Source organism: Phoenix dactylifera, chromosome 11 (genome assembly GCF_051530095.1).
Source record: "Phoenix dactylifera cultivar Ajwa chromosome 11, Ajwa_hap1_PhDact_Kaust_v1.1, whole genome shotgun sequence".
NCBI lineage: Eukaryota > Viridiplantae > Streptophyta > Magnoliopsida > Arecales > Arecaceae > Phoenix > Phoenix dactylifera.
Window position 1 is genome coordinate 23,624,513 of NC_143200.1, and position 18,253 is coordinate 23,642,765.

The 18,253-nt window shown below is 39.2% G+C and overlaps 2 protein-coding genes across 3 annotated transcripts; both read left to right on the forward strand.

Moving 5' to 3' along the window:
- The first annotated feature begins 967 nt into the window (after positions 1-967).
- LOC103710024 (mitogen-activated protein kinase kinase kinase NPK1-like) lies at positions 968-9,185 on the forward strand. The gene is made up of 17 exons (XM_008795596.5): positions 968-1,853; positions 1,964-2,005; positions 2,151-2,216; positions 2,308-2,418; positions 2,490-2,570; positions 2,668-2,745; positions 4,219-4,301; positions 5,441-5,522; positions 5,646-5,746; positions 6,661-6,700; positions 6,845-6,904; positions 6,993-7,042; positions 7,156-7,303; positions 7,537-7,755; positions 7,936-8,276; positions 8,452-8,522; positions 8,605-9,185. Exons 1-17 carry the CDS (start codon positions 1,530-1,532, stop codon positions 8,706-8,708), a joined length of 2,001 nt encoding a protein of 666 aa, XP_008793818.3. The 5' UTR covers positions 968-1,529; the 3' UTR covers positions 8,709-9,185.
- Positions 9,176-17,830, forward strand: LOC103710025 (succinate dehydrogenase subunit 7, mitochondrial-like). Of its 2 annotated transcripts, XR_015971380.2 has the most exons (5): positions 10,010-10,226; positions 10,316-10,384; positions 10,761-10,863; positions 14,030-14,145; positions 17,524-17,830. XR_015971380.2 is itself a non-coding variant. In XM_008795597.5 (4 exons), the coding sequence occupies exons 1-4, from the start codon at positions 10,170-10,172 to the stop codon at positions 17,580-17,582; spliced, it is 288 nt and encodes a 95-aa protein (XP_008793819.2). In that variant the 5' UTR covers positions 9,176-10,169; the 3' UTR covers positions 17,583-17,830. The 2 variants fall into 2 exon arrangements, 1 of the variants encoding a protein (XP_008793819.2); XM_008795597.5 differs by lacking the exon at positions 14,030-14,145 and having other exon boundaries at positions 9,176-10,226.
- Positions 17,831-18,253: the final 423 nt, after the last annotated feature.

Genomic DNA, 18,253 nt, shown 5'->3' on the forward strand with positions numbered 1-18,253 from the left:
GAACGATCTCTCTCATAGAAGCCCTCTCTGTATTCTATCCTTGGTTTGTCAGTGGATCGGGCACTGTCTCAGAAGAACTAATTTAAGTTAGGCATGGACGAAATTTTGATCTAGTAATGGGATGCACATATATTTTGGTTGCGTTTGGAAGTGGAATAAAAAAAATTGGAATAGTGATTTTGTGGGAAAAAAAAGGTTGGGTAAATTATTCCCAAGTACTCCTGGATATGGTGGAGAACTTATATTATATTAATTTTCTGAAATACAAATTCTTATGACAGCTTGTGTCATTTGATTTCAATACGTTGCATGCTAGCATCAAGAAAGCCCTGAACCCTCCACCAACTCTCCACCTGAGAAAATCCATTATTTCCAAAAAAATTGCAGCATGATTCAAACCCATAATTACCTTCTCCCACCAACCAATGGTGATGCAACCAGTTGATACGCCAGTAACAGGGATTAAATAAACACCAAAACAGAGAGATTCACATGATTGTGCCGATGCCCGAAGTTTAAAACATACATGATGACAGTCAGAGCTGCTTCCTACATTTATTTCAATGAGAAAGGTCTTTAGGAAATAATAACGGCTAGATATCCTGCTATGCTGGCTTTACTTGCGATACGGGTCTAAACTCGACAAGTACATCCAGGTTCAAGTTGGTAGTAGCCTTTTGGCCTTAGGGCACGGGTAGATTGGGATGAAGCTTTGCGGTGTCCATTATGTGCATACCAAAAATTCATTGAACCCACAAATATTGGTGCAACAAATCCAATAATTGTACCAATCTCTTTATAGCAGGTGGTAAGAGAACTGTTCTTGTGCATGTAAGGGAGCCCCATAATTCATAATTTATGGACATCATGCATGTTTGAGTAATGCAATCAAGTCTCGCTGACTATTCGATCAGTAATACTTGTTCATAATACCCCTTCCCTCGCCTTGATTTAAAAAAAAAGAGAAGGGGGAATTTTAGAAACCTTTATATCCATATGCTTCTCCTAATTAATTTTACAATAACCCAATTTTGCTTCTATTGAACAAATCAAAAATTCAAAGTGTACATTGAACAAGAATCAGGGAAATGGAACACATCTGAATAGGAAAAAAACAGCTCTCTCTCTCTATATACATATATATATTGTGGGGTAGTGAGGAAGACAGCACTCAATTACGTTCTATCCTAGGATGTCCCCTTTTTTTTTGGGTCAGATGTCCATGTCTAACCCAACCCGTATGATCTCCAGCTTGTCACAAGGTCGGAGTCTGATGGTAAATCTGAACCGGGAGAAAAAAAGGAAAACAAAACAACTGTCGGGCGTCTGACCGGAGGAAAAGGGCCCCACTTTCATCACACGTAACGGTCCATAAGGGCATTCTCGGCATGTCAGATAAAAAAATTTAAAAAGTGATCCTGGAGTGCCAGTTTTATACAGCATTCGTTCTGTACGACGCCGGAAATCTCCGCACCACTGCGGGCGCCGACGAGCCCTAACGCGAAGAACAAGAAAGCGGGGCGATCGCGATGCAAGAAATCTTCGGATCGGTTCGCAGGTCTCTGGTCTTCCGACCAAACCCTAATGGCGACGAGGCCGCCGATGGTGGCGGTGGGGTCGGTGGCATCGCGGAAAAGATCGGTTTTTGTCTCAGAAAATCGAGAGTTGGGTTGGGTTTAGGGCTAGGGTTCCTCCACAAGGCCCCACCCTTAACTCCGGGGTCTCCGATCGCCGCCGAGGACGGCGCCCCTCCCATCCGGTGGAGGAAGGGCGAACTCATTGGCTGCGGTGCCTTTGGCCAGGTGTACATGGGTATGAATCTCGATTCTGGAGAGCTACTCGCCGTGAAACAGGTCTTCATTTTGTTTTAAATCTTTTTTCTGGGTTTGGGTTGGGGTTAGGGTTAAAGATTTGATCTTTGTTGATCCGGGTTGCTGACTGTGGATTGGTTTCTGGTTTGTAGGTTTTGATCGGGAAGAACAATGCTTCCAGGGAGAAAGCTCAAGTTAGGATCGTTTCCCTTGTTTCTTTACTATTTTGATTTTGTTTATTTATTTAATTTTTGAATCACACCATAAGTTGTTCTTTCGTATATAGAAGTGTTGGTTTGTACTTGCTTTCGTAATGCTATCCTTTAAATAAATGTGTAGGCTCATATAAGGGAGCTTGAGGAAGAAGTTAAGCTTTTAAAGAAGCTTTCTCACCGGAATATTGTTGTAAGTGGAGCAGATCGCCTTTTTCTCATGAAATGTTTTATCTGTTCTCTTAGCTGATTTCACCTAAATTTTTATCTGGGGTCTTGAACAGAGATACTTGGGAACTGTTAGGGAGGAGGAGACCTTAAATATTCTCTTGGAATTTGTGCCAGGTGGATCAATTTCATCACTGCTTGGGAAATTTGGGTCCTTTCCTGAAGCTGTAAGTGACTGTTTTTCGTTCATACTTCAATTGTCATATATGGAATGTCAGTAACTTCCTCTTTTAAACAGGTTATTAGAATGTATACAAAGCAGCTGTTGCAGGGCCTTGAGTATCTTCATCGTAATGGAATCATACATAGGGACATAAAGGCATGCCCATTTCCCAACATAGTTCCTTGTGGCTTTGTTGTTCTGTTTATTATTCTCACTGAAAATAGAAAATTGTTTGGATTTTGTCCAATTTCAGGGTGCAAATATACTTGTTGATAACAATGGGTGCATTAAACTTGCTGACTTTGGGGCATCTAAGCAAGTTGCTAAGCTGGTATGGGAGCAAAAGAAGTATTGCCTTTTTGCCTATTTTAATAATTTACTAGACCATACTGACTTCTGAGGAGTTTACTGTGGTAGGTTCAATGCACAAGCCTGTTTCTTAGGAATGATGTGAATTCTTAGATATCGATCCAAGTTGCTAGCATAACTGATCACCATTGACTTTCCAGATGATCTCCTTTGACTTTTGAGCCGTCCAGATAGTTGGATTTGACCCTTTCATGTGGCACTAAATAAGAGTATATAGAATCTATTCATAGTCTTGGAAGCTTGATCAATTTTGTGTGCTATTGACTCATATAATGTATGAATATTTGTCATCATATATGGTCCAGCATGATCAAAGTTTATCAGAATTGGTCCCACGTGTGAGATTTATGCCAGACATACTATTTTACTTGACAAATTCTGGGGGTTGAATCACATTTATGTTTGTCCCAATTTTGCTCTAGACTAGGCAATTCGAACTAATTTGACAGTTATGCTAGATATACTCGGTTGCAATTGTGCCAAAGTAGTATCTGGCTGAAACAGTTCTCCATTGGCCCAGAATCTAGGTCTTAATCAACTCCAAATTGGATAAGGCTCTTGCTACTTCTGACAACTCAATTACAGCCTTAAAAGAAAAAGAGGGGGGAGGCAAACACCTTTCTTTAGCCAAAAAGTGCAGATTCTTTCTTCTTTTTACCTTTTCCCCAAATGCGTAGGAACTTTATGATGGCTTTTGGGCGTCACATCCAGTAGTTGGTGACATATATAATTTACAAGTTAAAGTTATTTTTTCATGGGATGAAAACTAATCAATAATAATAAATAAGCTGAATGGCAGACTGATGCTTTATTCTGCAGTATATTCACTCAATTCTACTGGAAAAGTCAAATCCTGCTGAACGCACATATTGTAACTCTGGAGCTTTGCAATGCTCTTTTTTGAGGTTTAGTAGCCTCCTGGAAGTTTGCTATGCTAATTAAATATTAATATATTCTCAGTTTTTTTTTTTTTTTGGAATCTGCAATTTCGTTGTGGAGTTGTGCAGAAACTTTAATACTGCTAAGTTTAATTTTAGTGGATGTCCTTGTATTCTTAAACTTTGATTGGGGTTTATATGTTAACATCCTTTGCTTGTATTCCTGTCTCTTGATGGTGCTGTATGAAAATATACAAATTTTTAATCAAGGAGGGTTTATTTTTGGATAATGGCCACCCTGTCCATATGAGCCTTTCCTGTCAACTTCTAATAGAGATGGGCCTAATGGTCATATGGTGCAGAAGCAAATAATGTGTAACTGGGTTATGTTTTGAATCATTGTCATCTTTTACTGATATTTACTATTAATGCACTTAATGCTTAAAAAAGGAATATGTTTTACCACTTATGTACTGTTTATTTTTTTTCCGTTTCGTTCTTTTCATACTTTTCTTTTTTGAAGCATTTATAAGTATATAAGCCTTTGAACTTGTTAGGCAACCATCACTGCTGCCAAGTCAATGAAAGGTACTCCTTATTGGATGGCACCAGAAGTGATTGTTCAAAGTGGGCATAGCTTGTAAGCATCCAAATCCTTTCTGTATTTTTAACTATTTCTGGAACATTATATTCTTTCTTTCTATTTAATGATGTACTCTTGGATTTTGAACTTGCAACTTATTTTCTGCCTATCATTTATATTTTATTTGTGGCATCTTGCTTTACTAATCGATGGTTATATTTCCATTTATTTTTTGAAATATTTTTTCATGCTTCTGGGAAATCGTAGATATCTGCAAAGTGAACAAGACATCAAATGGACTTTCTATGCTTCTATGTCATTCAACCATCTTGTTTTCTGATTTTTTTCATGAAGAAGTATGTTGTGACTCCATATTGGTTATATGATTGTTCCTTAGTTGTCCCAGTAAATGTTTCTATTCGATTACAATCTGAGAATGAAAATTGATCCTGTCTGGGATAACAAGAAAAAGGAGATCATTACTCATAGATTATCCCTCTTGCAGTGCAAGAAGATTTGTTTGATGTTGATATTCCCTAATAATTCTATTGCATAATTCAAAAGCTATGACAATGCAGCCTAAGAGATGTTGAACTTTCCTGTGCATTTACGCTATCCTAAAGTTTATTAGAGGAACTTTAGATGTCTAGTACGTAGTTATACTTCCCTTTTGCTTGATTCAACATTACAAAAAAATTTCATGGCTTTAGGCAATAAGGTCTTGCCTCTTTTTAGGGAATATCACTATCCTAAAGTTTGTACGATTCCAAAATGTCAGTTGAGATAATTGGGGGGGCAACCTACCTCTTTTTTTTGCTATACTTTTTTTAAGGCATCTGTAATTGTTGCACCAAGAGAAGAATTTCATTGATAAGGGAGATGGAAGCTGTCTATTTCCCTCATATCATATTACGATGATGTTGTGATTCAATATGTAGGTCAAACATAAAGGATACTGATTTATATTGATAAAATATCACACCTGGTTTATAGCTCAAGAATTCTTGATATTTTTTCCTTCTTTCCATTACAGTCCATTTCTGCTGATTTTTTGAGCATATCTTGTACTTCCAGACACATTAAGTTTCATTTTGGCTATTGATCATTATAGATTGCTTTATCATGCACACAGTTTTATGGACAGCCTTCCTGCTTCTGTAACTTATTTTGGTGCAATTCTGTGTAAATTCTTCCAGCTCTGCTGACATTTGGAGTGTTGGTTGTACCATTATTGAGATGGCCACTGGCAAGCCTCCTTGGAGCCAGCAATACCAGGAGGTTAATATCTCTCTCTCTTTCTCCCCCTCTCACCCCCTCTCCTCTCCCTCTGTAGAATTTTATCAGGTCTGCAATAAATTTATAAATAAATATTCAGTTGCCAAACATTCAAATTTTGTTCAGGTTGCAGCTTTATTTCATGTTGGCACAACAAAGTCACACCCACCAATTCCAGAGCATCTTTCTTTAGAGGCCAAGGATTTTCTTTTGAAATGCTTACAAGAGTATGTACTGCTGTTTCTTTTTTATTTGGTTTGTTTATGCCAAAGTGTGCCTATCTGATGGTAGGCATGTCACATAGGCGGTTAGTTCACTTTTGACAAGCACTGCTAGAAATATTGTAGTAGTTGTAAATAACTATTGTCAACTCTTATTAAATAATGTTCAAGTGGATATATACTCATTCTCCTCATTGATTATGTCCTGTGACCGGGAAAGCTTGCACCCGGAATCCAGTCTAATGGCTAATATCCTGATATACATATGTCCAGACCTAGCTACTATTGTTGTTAAATTTTTTTTTTCCATTAGACATGTTTAGAGAAAATTGTTTTCCATCCGTCTCTTCTTAGATTGTGAGTGACCCAAGCTGATGGTAGTTATCCATTTTCACCATAAATTTGGTTATAGTCAAAGCCATTTCCATCCAGCTTTCACACGAACCCAAGCCAGCAGTTGTCACAAAGTCAATATCATAGGGATTACGGAGGGCCTATTTTGAATGTTTGAAGACTAATAACTCAATGGATTATACATACAAATGTAGGTGCTTGATATTTCTGAAGGGTCTGTATTGTGTTCCATCTCTCTCATTTACCCAGTCCCAACTGACCATATCAGGTGGTGAGCACCTGTGCTCACTGTGAAGTTTGAGTATAATGGAGACTGTTCCAGATCAGCTTTGTGCCCTAAACCTGATATATCCTGCACCTTATGGACCTCCTTTAATATGCTGACCTGATAACTGCTGCTGCTTTTTCCTCCTGCAATTTGTTATTGACAAAGTTCAATGAATATTTCTGAAATTGCTATTTAAAAAGCTCAAAAGCTCAAAGTTCAATATGCTGCCTTTTGGGTTATACTTTATTTTTCTTATGCTTTCTCTGAAGTCTGAGGACAGGCATTGCATTGTTTCCAGGGAACCAAACTTGAGGCCGAGTGCTTCTGATTTGCTGCAGGTAATACCGACTTTTGTTTCAAATTAACAGATCATGGAAGAATTGATTAATGATATTTAATCATCATCCTGATGACCAGATATCTCCATTATGGTGGAAAGTTCAACTCATATCTTGTATTATTCCTTGAAATTTTCTGTGCAGCATCCCTTTGTTACAGGGGAATTTCATGATCCGCATCCATTATATCATTCTTCAGTTAAGGTCAGCCTACCCACTACAAATTGGTTATGTTTTTCATCATTCGGTTCATATATAAGTATTCCTCTCCCTGATAACGGTCTCATGGCAGGAACCCTCCAAAACTGTGGTTCCATCATCGAAAGTGCAGATGGATAGCTTGTGAGGAATATTTTCATGATATTTGTATTTTTTAAGTTGTCTCTGTTATGCATTGGTGACTTGAGAAAGCTCTTCTGCTACATTCTTAATCTGACACCTTGTATTATGTGCAGAGGCTTGAACAATGTGAAGCATGCATGTGGCAGTGGCTCCACCATGAATCCTGAGAAGGCCTCAACAGTAAGACCTAGCTGGAAGGCAAGTACTGATGATGAGATGTGCCGGTTTGATGATGGAGATGATTTTCCAGTGGTTGGATCGGTAAGATTTTCATTTCTCTATGAGTAACTTACTTATACCATCTTAAAAGAGATTGCATTAATTTTGACCTTATTGGGTGTATTCGTACACACATTGTATGAAGCACCTGCTTTCAGCACACACACAAAAAAAAAAAAGAAAAAAAAAAAAGAAAAGAAGAGAGATTGCATTAATGTACATTATACTGCTTGCTGAAGTTAAGTGACAAATCTGCACTCATTTATTGATTTCAGAGCTTTAATCCAATGTCGGAGCCATTTGATGACTGGCCGTGCAAGTTTGACTTCAGTCCAGAACAACGAATCATGCACTCAGACGACTTGGGCATGCCGACTAATGGTGCTTCTGGTGGTGGTCAGGAAGGGGAAAATGGTTTTACGTTCCCTTGTGAGCAAGTATGTGAAGATGATGAAGTCACAGAGACAAAAATTAAGGCTTTCCTGGATGAGAAGGTTTGTATTAACAGTTCTTGTGCTTAAAAATGACTTATTATTTGATTTATCCATATAATGCATATGAACAAAGACTAGCAAGCAGTTTTATTATCAAAGCCTTCTCATATACTTAAAATAATGTGCTTTGGTTATGTATAACTTGCAACTGACATGTAATTGAACTTCCATCCATCTCAGGCCCTTGATCTGAAGAAGCTGCAGGACCCTTTATATGAAGAGTTCTACAACACCTTGAACGCTGCAAATTCTCAAGGAGTTGGTAGTACATGCAAGGAAAACATCAAAAATAATTCAAGATTACCACCCAAAAGCAAGTCATCACCCAACAAAGTAATATATGGGGCATCTTCCCCATGGGCTGATACCATGAAGAAAATTACCCCTGGGAACTGCAGTAGGCGAGTCTCAAGCAGCGGCGAGGAGAATAATCAGATTCCGAGAGAAATCCCTTCTCCTCAGCTTAACGAGCGGGGGGTAGGTCTTCTTCAAGATGCTCACCAAGAACCAACCAGCCTAAGGTTTGTTAAACAATCTTATATTCCAATGTGAACTATAAGGGAAGCAAGGATATTTATGTTTGACTGGCCCTTTAGGTCATTGTAATATATTGGAGAAAATCTTTCACCTTTCCTTTTCCCCTAGCATGTATTGTTTTTCTTTCTCATCTGATCTGCAATAACGTTTTGGGAACAGCAATGCAAGCTTTTCCGAGAGACGGAGGAAGTGGAAAGAAGAGTTGGATCAGGAGCTTGAGAGGGAAAGAGGTAATTATTTAAGCTTCACAAGCCAATCTTGGTATTTGCATTACTTATCTTCTTCTTATTTCATCAATGGCTCTGCTTGCAGAGGTGATGCGCCAGGCAGCAGGTCTTGTTGGGAAGATATCTCCGAAGGACAGAGGCCTAAATCAAAAGAGAGACCGCTTGCCACCCACATCTCCGGCCAAATAAGTGTACAAACCTACTGACCCTTTTAGCTAATCCTACTCTCTGCTGCTCATCTGGTCATCGATCAATATAAAACACATGGTGGCAAATGCAAAAAGGTTTTCATCATTGATTGGTCCTACTAATATGACCTGCCACCCTTGGTACGTGGAAGCAAGATATAATAGCCCTGACGGCTAGCGGTTTTTGCTGGTTTGAGCATGACCAAAACAAAAAAAAAAAAAAACAACATCATGTTGATCTGTCGATCCCCAAATGTGATACAAGGAAGGATGATGTTATGTTTGTTTTGCAAAGCAATCGGCATGTTAGCAAATTGATGTTGTATCATGTTTGGCTTATGCTAATGCCATCTGAGATGCTTGTTACGGGTTCTAAATGGAGACTGATTTTTCTCCCTTTTTTTTTTAAAAAAAAAAAGACTGTAAAACGTTCTATAAAATAAATATATTAGAAATTTATTGCAAAAGAAAACAAAAATTAAGGTAATATTGAAAACAAAATTAGCTTAATGGTGGTACCCCTCTGCTTATAAACTGGTCTCGAAGTGTTTTAGCTAAAAAAGCTGAGCAACCCTTCCAAACATTTTGATCTGATGTGATTCAGCGTTTGAGGTGAATGAATTCTCTAGCTGAGGAGTTCCGTAGCAACTCTTGCGATCCCACACGGTCTTTGTTGCCTTCTTCTCAGCCTGGACATTGGGGTGCGTTAAATTTGCCTGATGGTGTTTCCTCTCTGTAGCCATTTCTTGGTTGAGAGGTCTACTTTGTTGGAGTTGTTCATGAAGGCTGCGCTGGAGCAAGCTTTGTCATCCGAGACTATTCTGAGGCTGGATTCTGCGCTGGAACAGCTTGCAGTCCACCATTATAATGTAATTACTGTATGTCTGTAAGGTGACTCCTCAACTTGGATCGATGTAAAAGATAGTAGCAGGCATCAATATCTCATGGATATCAAGTGCATCAGAGCTTCCATGCACACCACCCACATTTTAAGAGAAGGAATCAAGATGACATATGGATGATTCCTTCTTGTCTTTTGATATCTTCCTTTGTTGAGTCTATAATTTTGTGGTGGCTTTGCCTCCCTCTCGGAAAAAGAACGAATTCAGATAGATTTATAGCACCACACGTCCCGTATTATATATACACCGAGCTATTAAAATACTTGCACCAAACATGGAGAAGGCAAGGTGAGGCAGGGTAGAAGGCGGGACGTGGCACAAACGGGACCGCAACCAGTTATTAGCCACAGGCCTTCAGGTTGGGTCTTCTTCTCTGGTTCGAGGCTACGGAACACGTGGCACATGCACCATTTCTCCCTACTAGAGCCAGGTCGGGGCGAGCTTGCTCTTAAATTGGGTGGCGAAGCCTCAGGGCTCTTATTTTTTCCCCCATCTTCCCTGCGCTTTTAGCACCTTCCCGTGAAGCAGCCCATCGAGGTCCGGAGCTGCGCGGCGTCGCAATGGCCGGCTCTCTCTCCAAGTCCTCCCTCTTCTCAGGCTTACGCTTCCACTCCCAGGTCTCTACTCTCCCCACGACATCTTTTCTCTATTTTATTCTTTCGGATCGATCCCATCTCTCTCATCCCCGATCCCTTTCTTGCTGCAGAAGGCGGAGCCAGTGCTCCATCTACCGCACCGGGGATACCACATCGAGCTCGGAGCTCGCGAGAAGGCGGTGAGCCTTCGTCCCCTTCTTGTCTTCTATTATTTATCATCCTGCTGAAGTTAGCAAAAATTTGGTGGTTAGGGTTTCGGTCTTGTTAACTGTAAGATTTGTAGATCGCAATCATCGCTTTCTTGTGGCTCATGATTGGGGGGTTAACGATTACGTTGGGATGAGGGGAAAGAAGATCAGAATGTTGGTTTGATGAGTTTCCTCTTGGTGGGCGCTAACGATAATGTGATCGTTGTAACTTTTGAGCTTTGATCAATTTTGGGCAACAGTCGATTAAATATTTTTTTTTATCCTTCTCCATGATCATGCGATCATCTTATTCTTGTGCTTGCTTGCTCATCTCATAATTCTTGTTGTGTAATGGATGATACCGCAGCTCCTGGAAGAAGATCCCGCGCTAAAGAAGTTCAAATCGTACAAGAATACTGTGAAGCGTGTATCGAAAATTGGGGACGTCCTTACCGTGATTGTCGTTGCTGGTATGATTTATCAGCAAACATGATTGATTTTGTTGTTAATCTTTGACTTAATTGCAATTCTTACTGTGAAATACAATTTTGTCATCCAAAATGCATGTGCTCGTTATGCTAGCAGAAACTTGATTTGCAGTGTAATGTGTTCTGTTCGGTGATTCTATATTGATTGTGGAAACAGATAATGCTTCTACCAAATTGTCCACGCTATTTACTTATGGACACATGAGTGATGTTATTTGTTTTTATCTTTTTCTTGTGTCTGTGCATGCATGCACTTGCATGTGCATAAGTTTTTTTTAGAGCAGTTCGTGTGAACTGCGAAGAATAATTTCTTTTCAACTCATTCAACGCCAGTGGAAATGCATACATCATGTAAATAATTTAGATGGATAACATGTTCTTTACTGTTCTTAATGTATCTTTGCTGGTGAGTATTAGGAACATGCTGATACTTGGTACCAGATAAGATAACTAGATATCATGTGTCCAAATTAAAGGACAAATGGATGGGCTTGCTTCCTATTTTATGGAGGTTCGTGTTACTTAATTGGAGAAATATATATTGATAATAGAGGGATATCTTTAAGCTTTTAACAAAGCTTGATGAACTTTGGCAGTGACAAGCAAGTTTAATGCTTTGGGTGTTCAGAAGCTGACTGATGTGAGTCAAGGAAGTGAGGAGTGTTGGGGGTGGTCAAGAGAGAAATTTGACAGAGAGGGCAAGGGTAAAATAGTTAGGATTGGGTCATCAAGTTTGTGAAAGTTTGGAGAACTTTCAAGTCTCTAGATTTGAAGTCATCTAATTAATTAGCTGATCTTTTCTTTTTATTTAGAAAAGTCCACTATGCCTTTCAAGTGTTGGAGTCTAGCGATAATTAAGTTTTACATGGGATGGGAGAGTTGTTAGTTGTTTTATTGCAACTCAATCTCTTGACTTATTGACTTTTTCTCGAAAAAAAACCTTCACTTAGAGAATTGGGGTGTGCGAGGGCCATGTGTAGCATCCATTCCATGATGTGGGGGACGAGGGACCAGGATTGGGATTCAAGGAGGTCCGAAGTGATTTCAAAGTTATTTTGTTGTACACAGTGGGGACCAGTCCGCCCAATTATGGTATAGACTTGCCCCAGCTTTTTTCCTTTCTTTCCTGTCATCTCTATTCGTCTATCCCTTTATCTATTGACTAGGGATTAATCTTTAAAAAGTTTGAGACTTTCCAATGCTTAAAAAAAAAAAAGTAAAATTGGAGTAAGAAGAAAGCTGAACAGAACTCCTGACCCCTCTTAAATACATAGGCCAGCTTGCCATAGATTTGGATGCCACTTTAGGCTGCCAAGGTCATGAATTATTGGCATGCCAATGGGGGCTCAAAATTGTCATCTTTGTAGCTACAACCTTTTTCTAAACAATAAGTGCAAGTTGACTAGTTATTAGCATTTCTAATTAAGTAAAACTTAAATGTGACAGTTCACTAGAAGAGTTTGCATACTTAAGACTATCAACTATTCATGGCATTATAGTTGAAAATTCAAGTGCAATCAATTGCAATAAAATGTTTTTTTAGTAGAGCACTTAAAGAAAAGGGGCCAAGTGAAGACACTTCCAGTCGACATAAACAGGGCAGTACATTTTTGGAGTGCCATAGAGTGTTGTGCCATGTGTTGTCTGGGTGTCCAAAAGTGGACACTCTAGGAAATAGGAACTCTTAAAAATTGAAGTGATGAGGTAACACAGCCAGCTACACAAGACAAGGCCCTCTCAAAATATCTTGGGGCTCATCGACAAGGCTATATAGATTTCAGAAACTCCATTATTTAGTCATTTTCAAATTCACTATACCTAGTGTGTGCTATATCACTGCTGTCAAAGGCATGCTTAGGTGCAGCGCTGGCACCTCTTCTTCCTCAAATCAAGGCGACTTCACTTGGGTGCACAAAATGTGCGTTTCAATGAAGCACCAACCCCACAAAATGGCATGCCTTTTTTGTGGTTGTCTATGTGTGTATGTAACTATGATGATTGCTGGTCAGTTGTGCCTGTCTACTGTTTTTCCTGATGATGGTTTGTATTGGTCTCTTATGTGTTTGTATTTGCATTTTTTTGACCATTTGTGGGTATAGCTGAAATTATTTATTGTGTTTGTATATGGATTTATGTGTTGTGTATGTTTGTCTTATTTATATTATCAAATAACATCATAATTTCATTATATGCATGCATGCATATAGTTACATATATACACTTTCATATATTGTATGCACATGTGAATACATACATATTTATATGTATGTTTTTGCTTACTTACATGTATGCACAGATATATATGGCAGTAAATATACATAAAATGAATTCGTGGTGTTAAACATATTTGTTAATGAAAATGGTACGAACAAACACAACACAAAGCAAGCACAAATCCATATAGGTATATTTGTGTGTATCAAGGTCCGCCGTACCGGTACCGGTCGGCGTACCGGTGGCCGGCCGGACCGGTACGGTACCGGTCCGGTCCGGTACGTACCGGCTGGTACCGGTCCCGTACCGGCGGGTACGCGGTGGTTTCAAAAACCACAGCGCGCGGCGCTGTGGTTCTAAAAAAAAAAAAAAATCGTACCGGTGCGAACCGGCCGGTTCGGGCCGGTACGAGGCCGGTACGGGCTCCGAACCGGCCGGTACCGGCCGGTACGGGCTCCGAACCGGCCGGTACGGGCCCGTACCGGCCGGTTCGGATAAAAGACCGGAAAATACCGGTTTTTTATCCGTTCCGGTACCGGTCCACGGCCGGACCGGTACGTACCGGCCCGTACCGGCCGGTACGGGCCGGTACGGCATTCCATGGTGTGTATATATCTACTTGTATACCTTACTACATGCCTTGCTTTACGCCTTGTGCCTTTAATGACTTTGTACACTATAGGTTAACATCAAAATCACAAAATTTAGAATTATTCATCCATCAAATCCATCCTTGAAAAGGTTAATATTCACTTAGAAGAAGAAAAAAAAGAGAAAACCTTCATCCTTAAACCTTTCTGCTAAGTATGTTGGAGCTATTTGTGAAGTGTAAAGAGTCTGTTTTTAATTTTTTTTTTTTAAGGTTTAAAATAAGTAACCAGTATGTATTCTAATTTATCCACTGAGATTGGTATATCATTCATATTGGATACAGATATGGCATGCAATTCGAAGTGTTCATTGATCTTATAATGGAAGAGATGGATTTTTGTATCCCTTAATTCTTATGTAATGTTGTTTAATGTGGATGCGGATGGCAAGCCTAAGATGGTAAGATAATTTGTCTTGTAACTGCTAGACATTTTGCATTTCTATTATAGTGTTTTTTCCGTTTTAAGTTTGGAATGGAGTCAAGGGTGAAAACAAAGGGAGGGTTAGGTCCCAACCCGACCCGATGCAACCCAAAATTGGACCTGATCCGACTTGCCCAAGAAACTGACACTACCCAAGAACTCAAATAGATATCTAGATTACAATAACTTTGCGGCATCTCATCTCCTTGTTGTAAGACTCACTCTTTGCACTGCCCTCTTCTCCACCCCCTCCGCCCATAGAGGTCACAGCACTGCCCCACTTCCACCTTCTTACTACCGTGGACATAGGCATGGGCTCCTTCAAGCTCGTCTTTGCTTGTGTCATCCCATCTAGTTGCCTCCTTGCCCTCAACCGCCTCAAGGACCTCTTGTTCGGCCATGTCGCCTCCCCAATGTATCCCTCCCCTTGTCGCCTTCCTCCACACCCTCATCACCCTCTACCGCCATGTCTTGTCGTCACCTCCGTGGTCCACGACACCCTCAATTGCATCAACCTCCTCTTCACTCCGACCTCGACCTCGAAGTTAAAAGCGCGGTGCCCCCAGCTGTGCTGACTCCGAATCCAATGATTCTCTCTTTTTTGTTTGATCTTCAAAGAGAAGAGGAGAGGGATCAGAGTCGGGTTAGATTGGGTTGAAATTTGTGTCATCGAGTCGGGTAATGGGACGTATTAGGTTATAGGTTGGATCGGCCTAGACCCAACATATCGACGAGGGAGGGCTGGCGAGGGGGCACATGCCCCCCTCACTATGAAAAACTCCTTGTATGCCCCTTAGCTAGTTTCATCCTTCTCTTATTCGAAATCCCCAGGCCCCCTTCATCTAGGCCCAAGGCCTTCCCATCCAAAAAAAGAAGAAGAAAGTAAATATAATAGAAATATAATACTCTCGTATATGTGGAGGAGGCTGCCCCATCCTGGTTTGCATGCCGTGCTTCCTCTCTAACCTAGACTCTCTCCCCCCACTTTGCCTGCTCACTCTCAGATGGCTGGCACTCACACACCTTGCACCTCTAGCCTCTTCAAACTCCCTTAATGCGAGATCTCTCTCTCATATGTGCGTCTATTGCCCGTTGGCCAAGCTCCAATGTCCTCTTGTTATCCCATCCTATCACCAAGGACCAGCTCTCTGACTCTCTTTCATCTTTCTAGTTGACCATGGGCCACTTGTCTAGGCTCACCCCTCTTCCATCCTCTCTCATGATTTAGTTTGGTAAACAAGATTTTTTTGCATAGTCATAGTATAATATTGTGCCTAATATTGTGCATAATATGTTTATCTATGGTATTTAACTCATGCACCTTGCTTATTAGTGACTTGAGACACAATATTCGTTTAGTTAGATTTATTAATTGCTAGTATTTCATGTTTTGCTTTTTAAAATGATTGGGGTTCTTTTTATTAATTGGTTGTTTGTTTGTATCTCTCAAAGTGGCTCATATAATTATCCTAAGCCTATTAAAATGTAAGTTATTAGCAATTTATGTTAAATCAGGAGATTCTATTAAAAAATTTCAAATGACGTTAGTTTTTGTACAACTTTTTCTTGGACTTAACAGTTTTTCGATATTTGAACTATTAATAAAAAGATGAGTGCCTAATCATTAATAATACATGACAAACCATCCTTTAGTACCGTGCTATATACATCTATATTTTGGTTGATATTAAGCTGGTGATTATCTTCTTCGATTAATTTAACTTTATTCACATTGATGATCAAATGATAGGTAGAATTGAAAATTTTGTGAATAAAAGTTGAAATTTTTTCCCTAAATATCTCTAAATAATGTCAAAAAGTTTCACTGGTATAGATTTCATAGTTTAGATCTTTAAATTTTTAATTCATGAAGAAAATGAACTAGGTTTGGGAGATTATTTTTCAATGTCATATGTTAAGTAATCATGATCCCCCCTCCCCAACCCCCAAAAAAATTCAAAATCCTGTCTCTGCACGTGGATAGACTATAGAGTCAAAGATAACACTAACATGCTCGTCTGTTATCGCATAATTTCTTAAAATTCTTCTTCTTTTTTTTTTTTTTTTTTTTTTAAATCTATGTGGTTCAATGCTATATGCCTTTAGCAGGTCCATGGCTTAGCCTGTTGAGAGTTTGAACACCTTAGGCTTAACCTTTTTAAACATTGGTTCACACATTTGTCAATCAGGCCTTAAAGGTGAGAACTTGGAGAGTGTAGTATTCACTAGAAACATTGTTTTTCCTTGGAAAGCATTGGATTGCAACATCTGATCAGTAGCTTGGTGGAGGAGAGACTTTCAGTAATGCTGTGGCAGAAGTCTGACAAGGAGAAACCCTGCTTGCCATTTGCTTGGTTTTAGCTGAACTCTGATTCCCATCATTCCATTGGTTAAATATAACAATGATCCTAATCAAACAATGGTATCAAGTATCAACACATTAGATAAAATATAACAATGATCCTAATCAAACAATGGTATCAAGTATCAACACATTAGATACATACATACATACATACATACATACATACATGTGTGTGTGTCTGTGTGTGTGTTCTTAGGGACAAGTTGATTACCTCATAAATCACACTAATTCAGATTGAAATCATAACTTGGATTTGTCTCAAAAACTTGCAGATTCTCCTCAAATAAGATTCTTAAAATACCAACATACCAAGTCCAAGGGTTCCTTTATTTGTGATGTTACAGTTTTTCAGGACAAACACATTTAGGTATATAAGAAACCTTTACTTGAATAGGAAATCACATGTCCAGTGCTGTGACTGATTGTGCATTTTTGCCCAACTCATTTCAGATCTCTATAGGATTGCTGCTGCTATGTGTTAAAGGTCTGCCATGTCATCGTAATTCAAATCCAAAGCTGTAGTTAGGCATTTCTGCATCGAAGGATATTGACTGTATCATCTACTGCTTTTACCAGCCATATACTGTGGCATATGACAGTGATTCAATATTTTACAAGAGTCATAAGATGATGGTTGTCTGGGTCACTGTTGAAGAAATATATTTTAGATATTTTGTCTCTGTGAGCATGGGTTTCTTATATGTTCCGTTCCTAATATCTTAGGGAAAGCATATGTTGGCCTTTATTAGCACTTTCTGAGGGACTACCATAATCTGTATCATTGTTCTGATTCATATGAAATGTATAATCATTCCAATAACCAAAAGCTGTCATGCTGTCATCACCAAATATACATTAGAGTCTTAAAATAACAGTTTGACCAATTCCACAAAATTTAAGGGTAGAAAATTGATAAATATCATATTCTTGTTCTGATAACTGCATTCACAAGTGCTCGGAAGATACAATCATTTTGCTTCCTGGTTTCAGCGTGCAGCTATGAGATTTATGCTGTGGCGGCAACAAGAGGGGAGCAAAGGCAGCCCTAATAATATCAAGTTTGCCTAATAAAAGAATGGTTTTCCCTTCAAGTCATGTGCTTTTTTCAGACTGCCTTTAGCATTGCTTTGTCGGACAGCACCGGAAATCATTTTAAAACATCAGCCATACTTGGCAAACAATGGTATTCAAAATGGTTGTATTTTTCATATTGCAGTCAGTTTTTGTTTGGACAAAAAATCGAATGCTGTAAATTGAGGATCTAGTTTCCGAGATTGTTAAATAAGTTTTCTGATCACTTGCTCGTAAGTTGGGCTTCAGTAGGCACTGAACACTCCTGAAAGAATGTGTGTCTACTATGAGATGAATGACTGCGAGACTGTGTTTTAGATATCATCACCGGTCATTACATTTAGATTCATTTGACCATATATTCTTTGGTTTTTGCTATTAGATATCCTATTTTTTCAAAAAATCTCCGAGGTACTACAAATCAGTGGTCGAGGCAACTCTTAATAGGGACTGTTAGGCCTAGGTTGTGATATGTGCATAGAAATTTCTAGTAAATTTTATGCTGGCGACGTTAACATGCCTTATGAACTTTAGGCAGTTGATCTGTGTAGCTTTTAAACATTTGGTGGATTCTGCATTTTTCTTTTTCTAAATTTCAAAATGTTTTCTCTCAAATGAACCGTGCAGGCTGAAGCCATGATTCTGCCCC

Bases quoted from the DNA above. Each gene is read 5' to 3' on its own strand.
- LOC103710025 (XM_008795597.5), top strand. From the start codon at position 10,170: ATGGCCGGCTCTCTCTCCAAGTCCTCCCTCTTCTCAGGCTTACGCTTC. The intron at 10,227-10,315 runs GTCTCTACTCTC...TTCTTGCTGCAG, and splicing joins GCTTACGCTTCCACTCCCAG to AAGGCGGAGCCAGTGCTCCA. The intron at 10,385-10,760 runs GTGAGCCTTCGT...ATGATACCGCAG, and splicing joins TCGGAGCTCGCGAGAAGGCG to CTCCTGGAAGAAGATCCCGC.
- LOC103710024 (XM_008795596.5), top strand. From the start codon at position 1,530: ATGCAAGAAATCTTCGGATCGGTTCGCAGGTCTCTGGTCTTCCGACCA. The intron at 1,854-1,963 runs GTCTTCATTTTG...TCTGGTTTGTAG, and splicing joins AGCTACTCGCCGTGAAACAG to GTTTTGATCGGGAAGAACAA. The intron at 4,302-5,440 runs GTAAGCATCCAA...AAATTCTTCCAG, and splicing joins GTTCAAAGTGGGCATAGCTT to CTCTGCTGACATTTGGAGTG.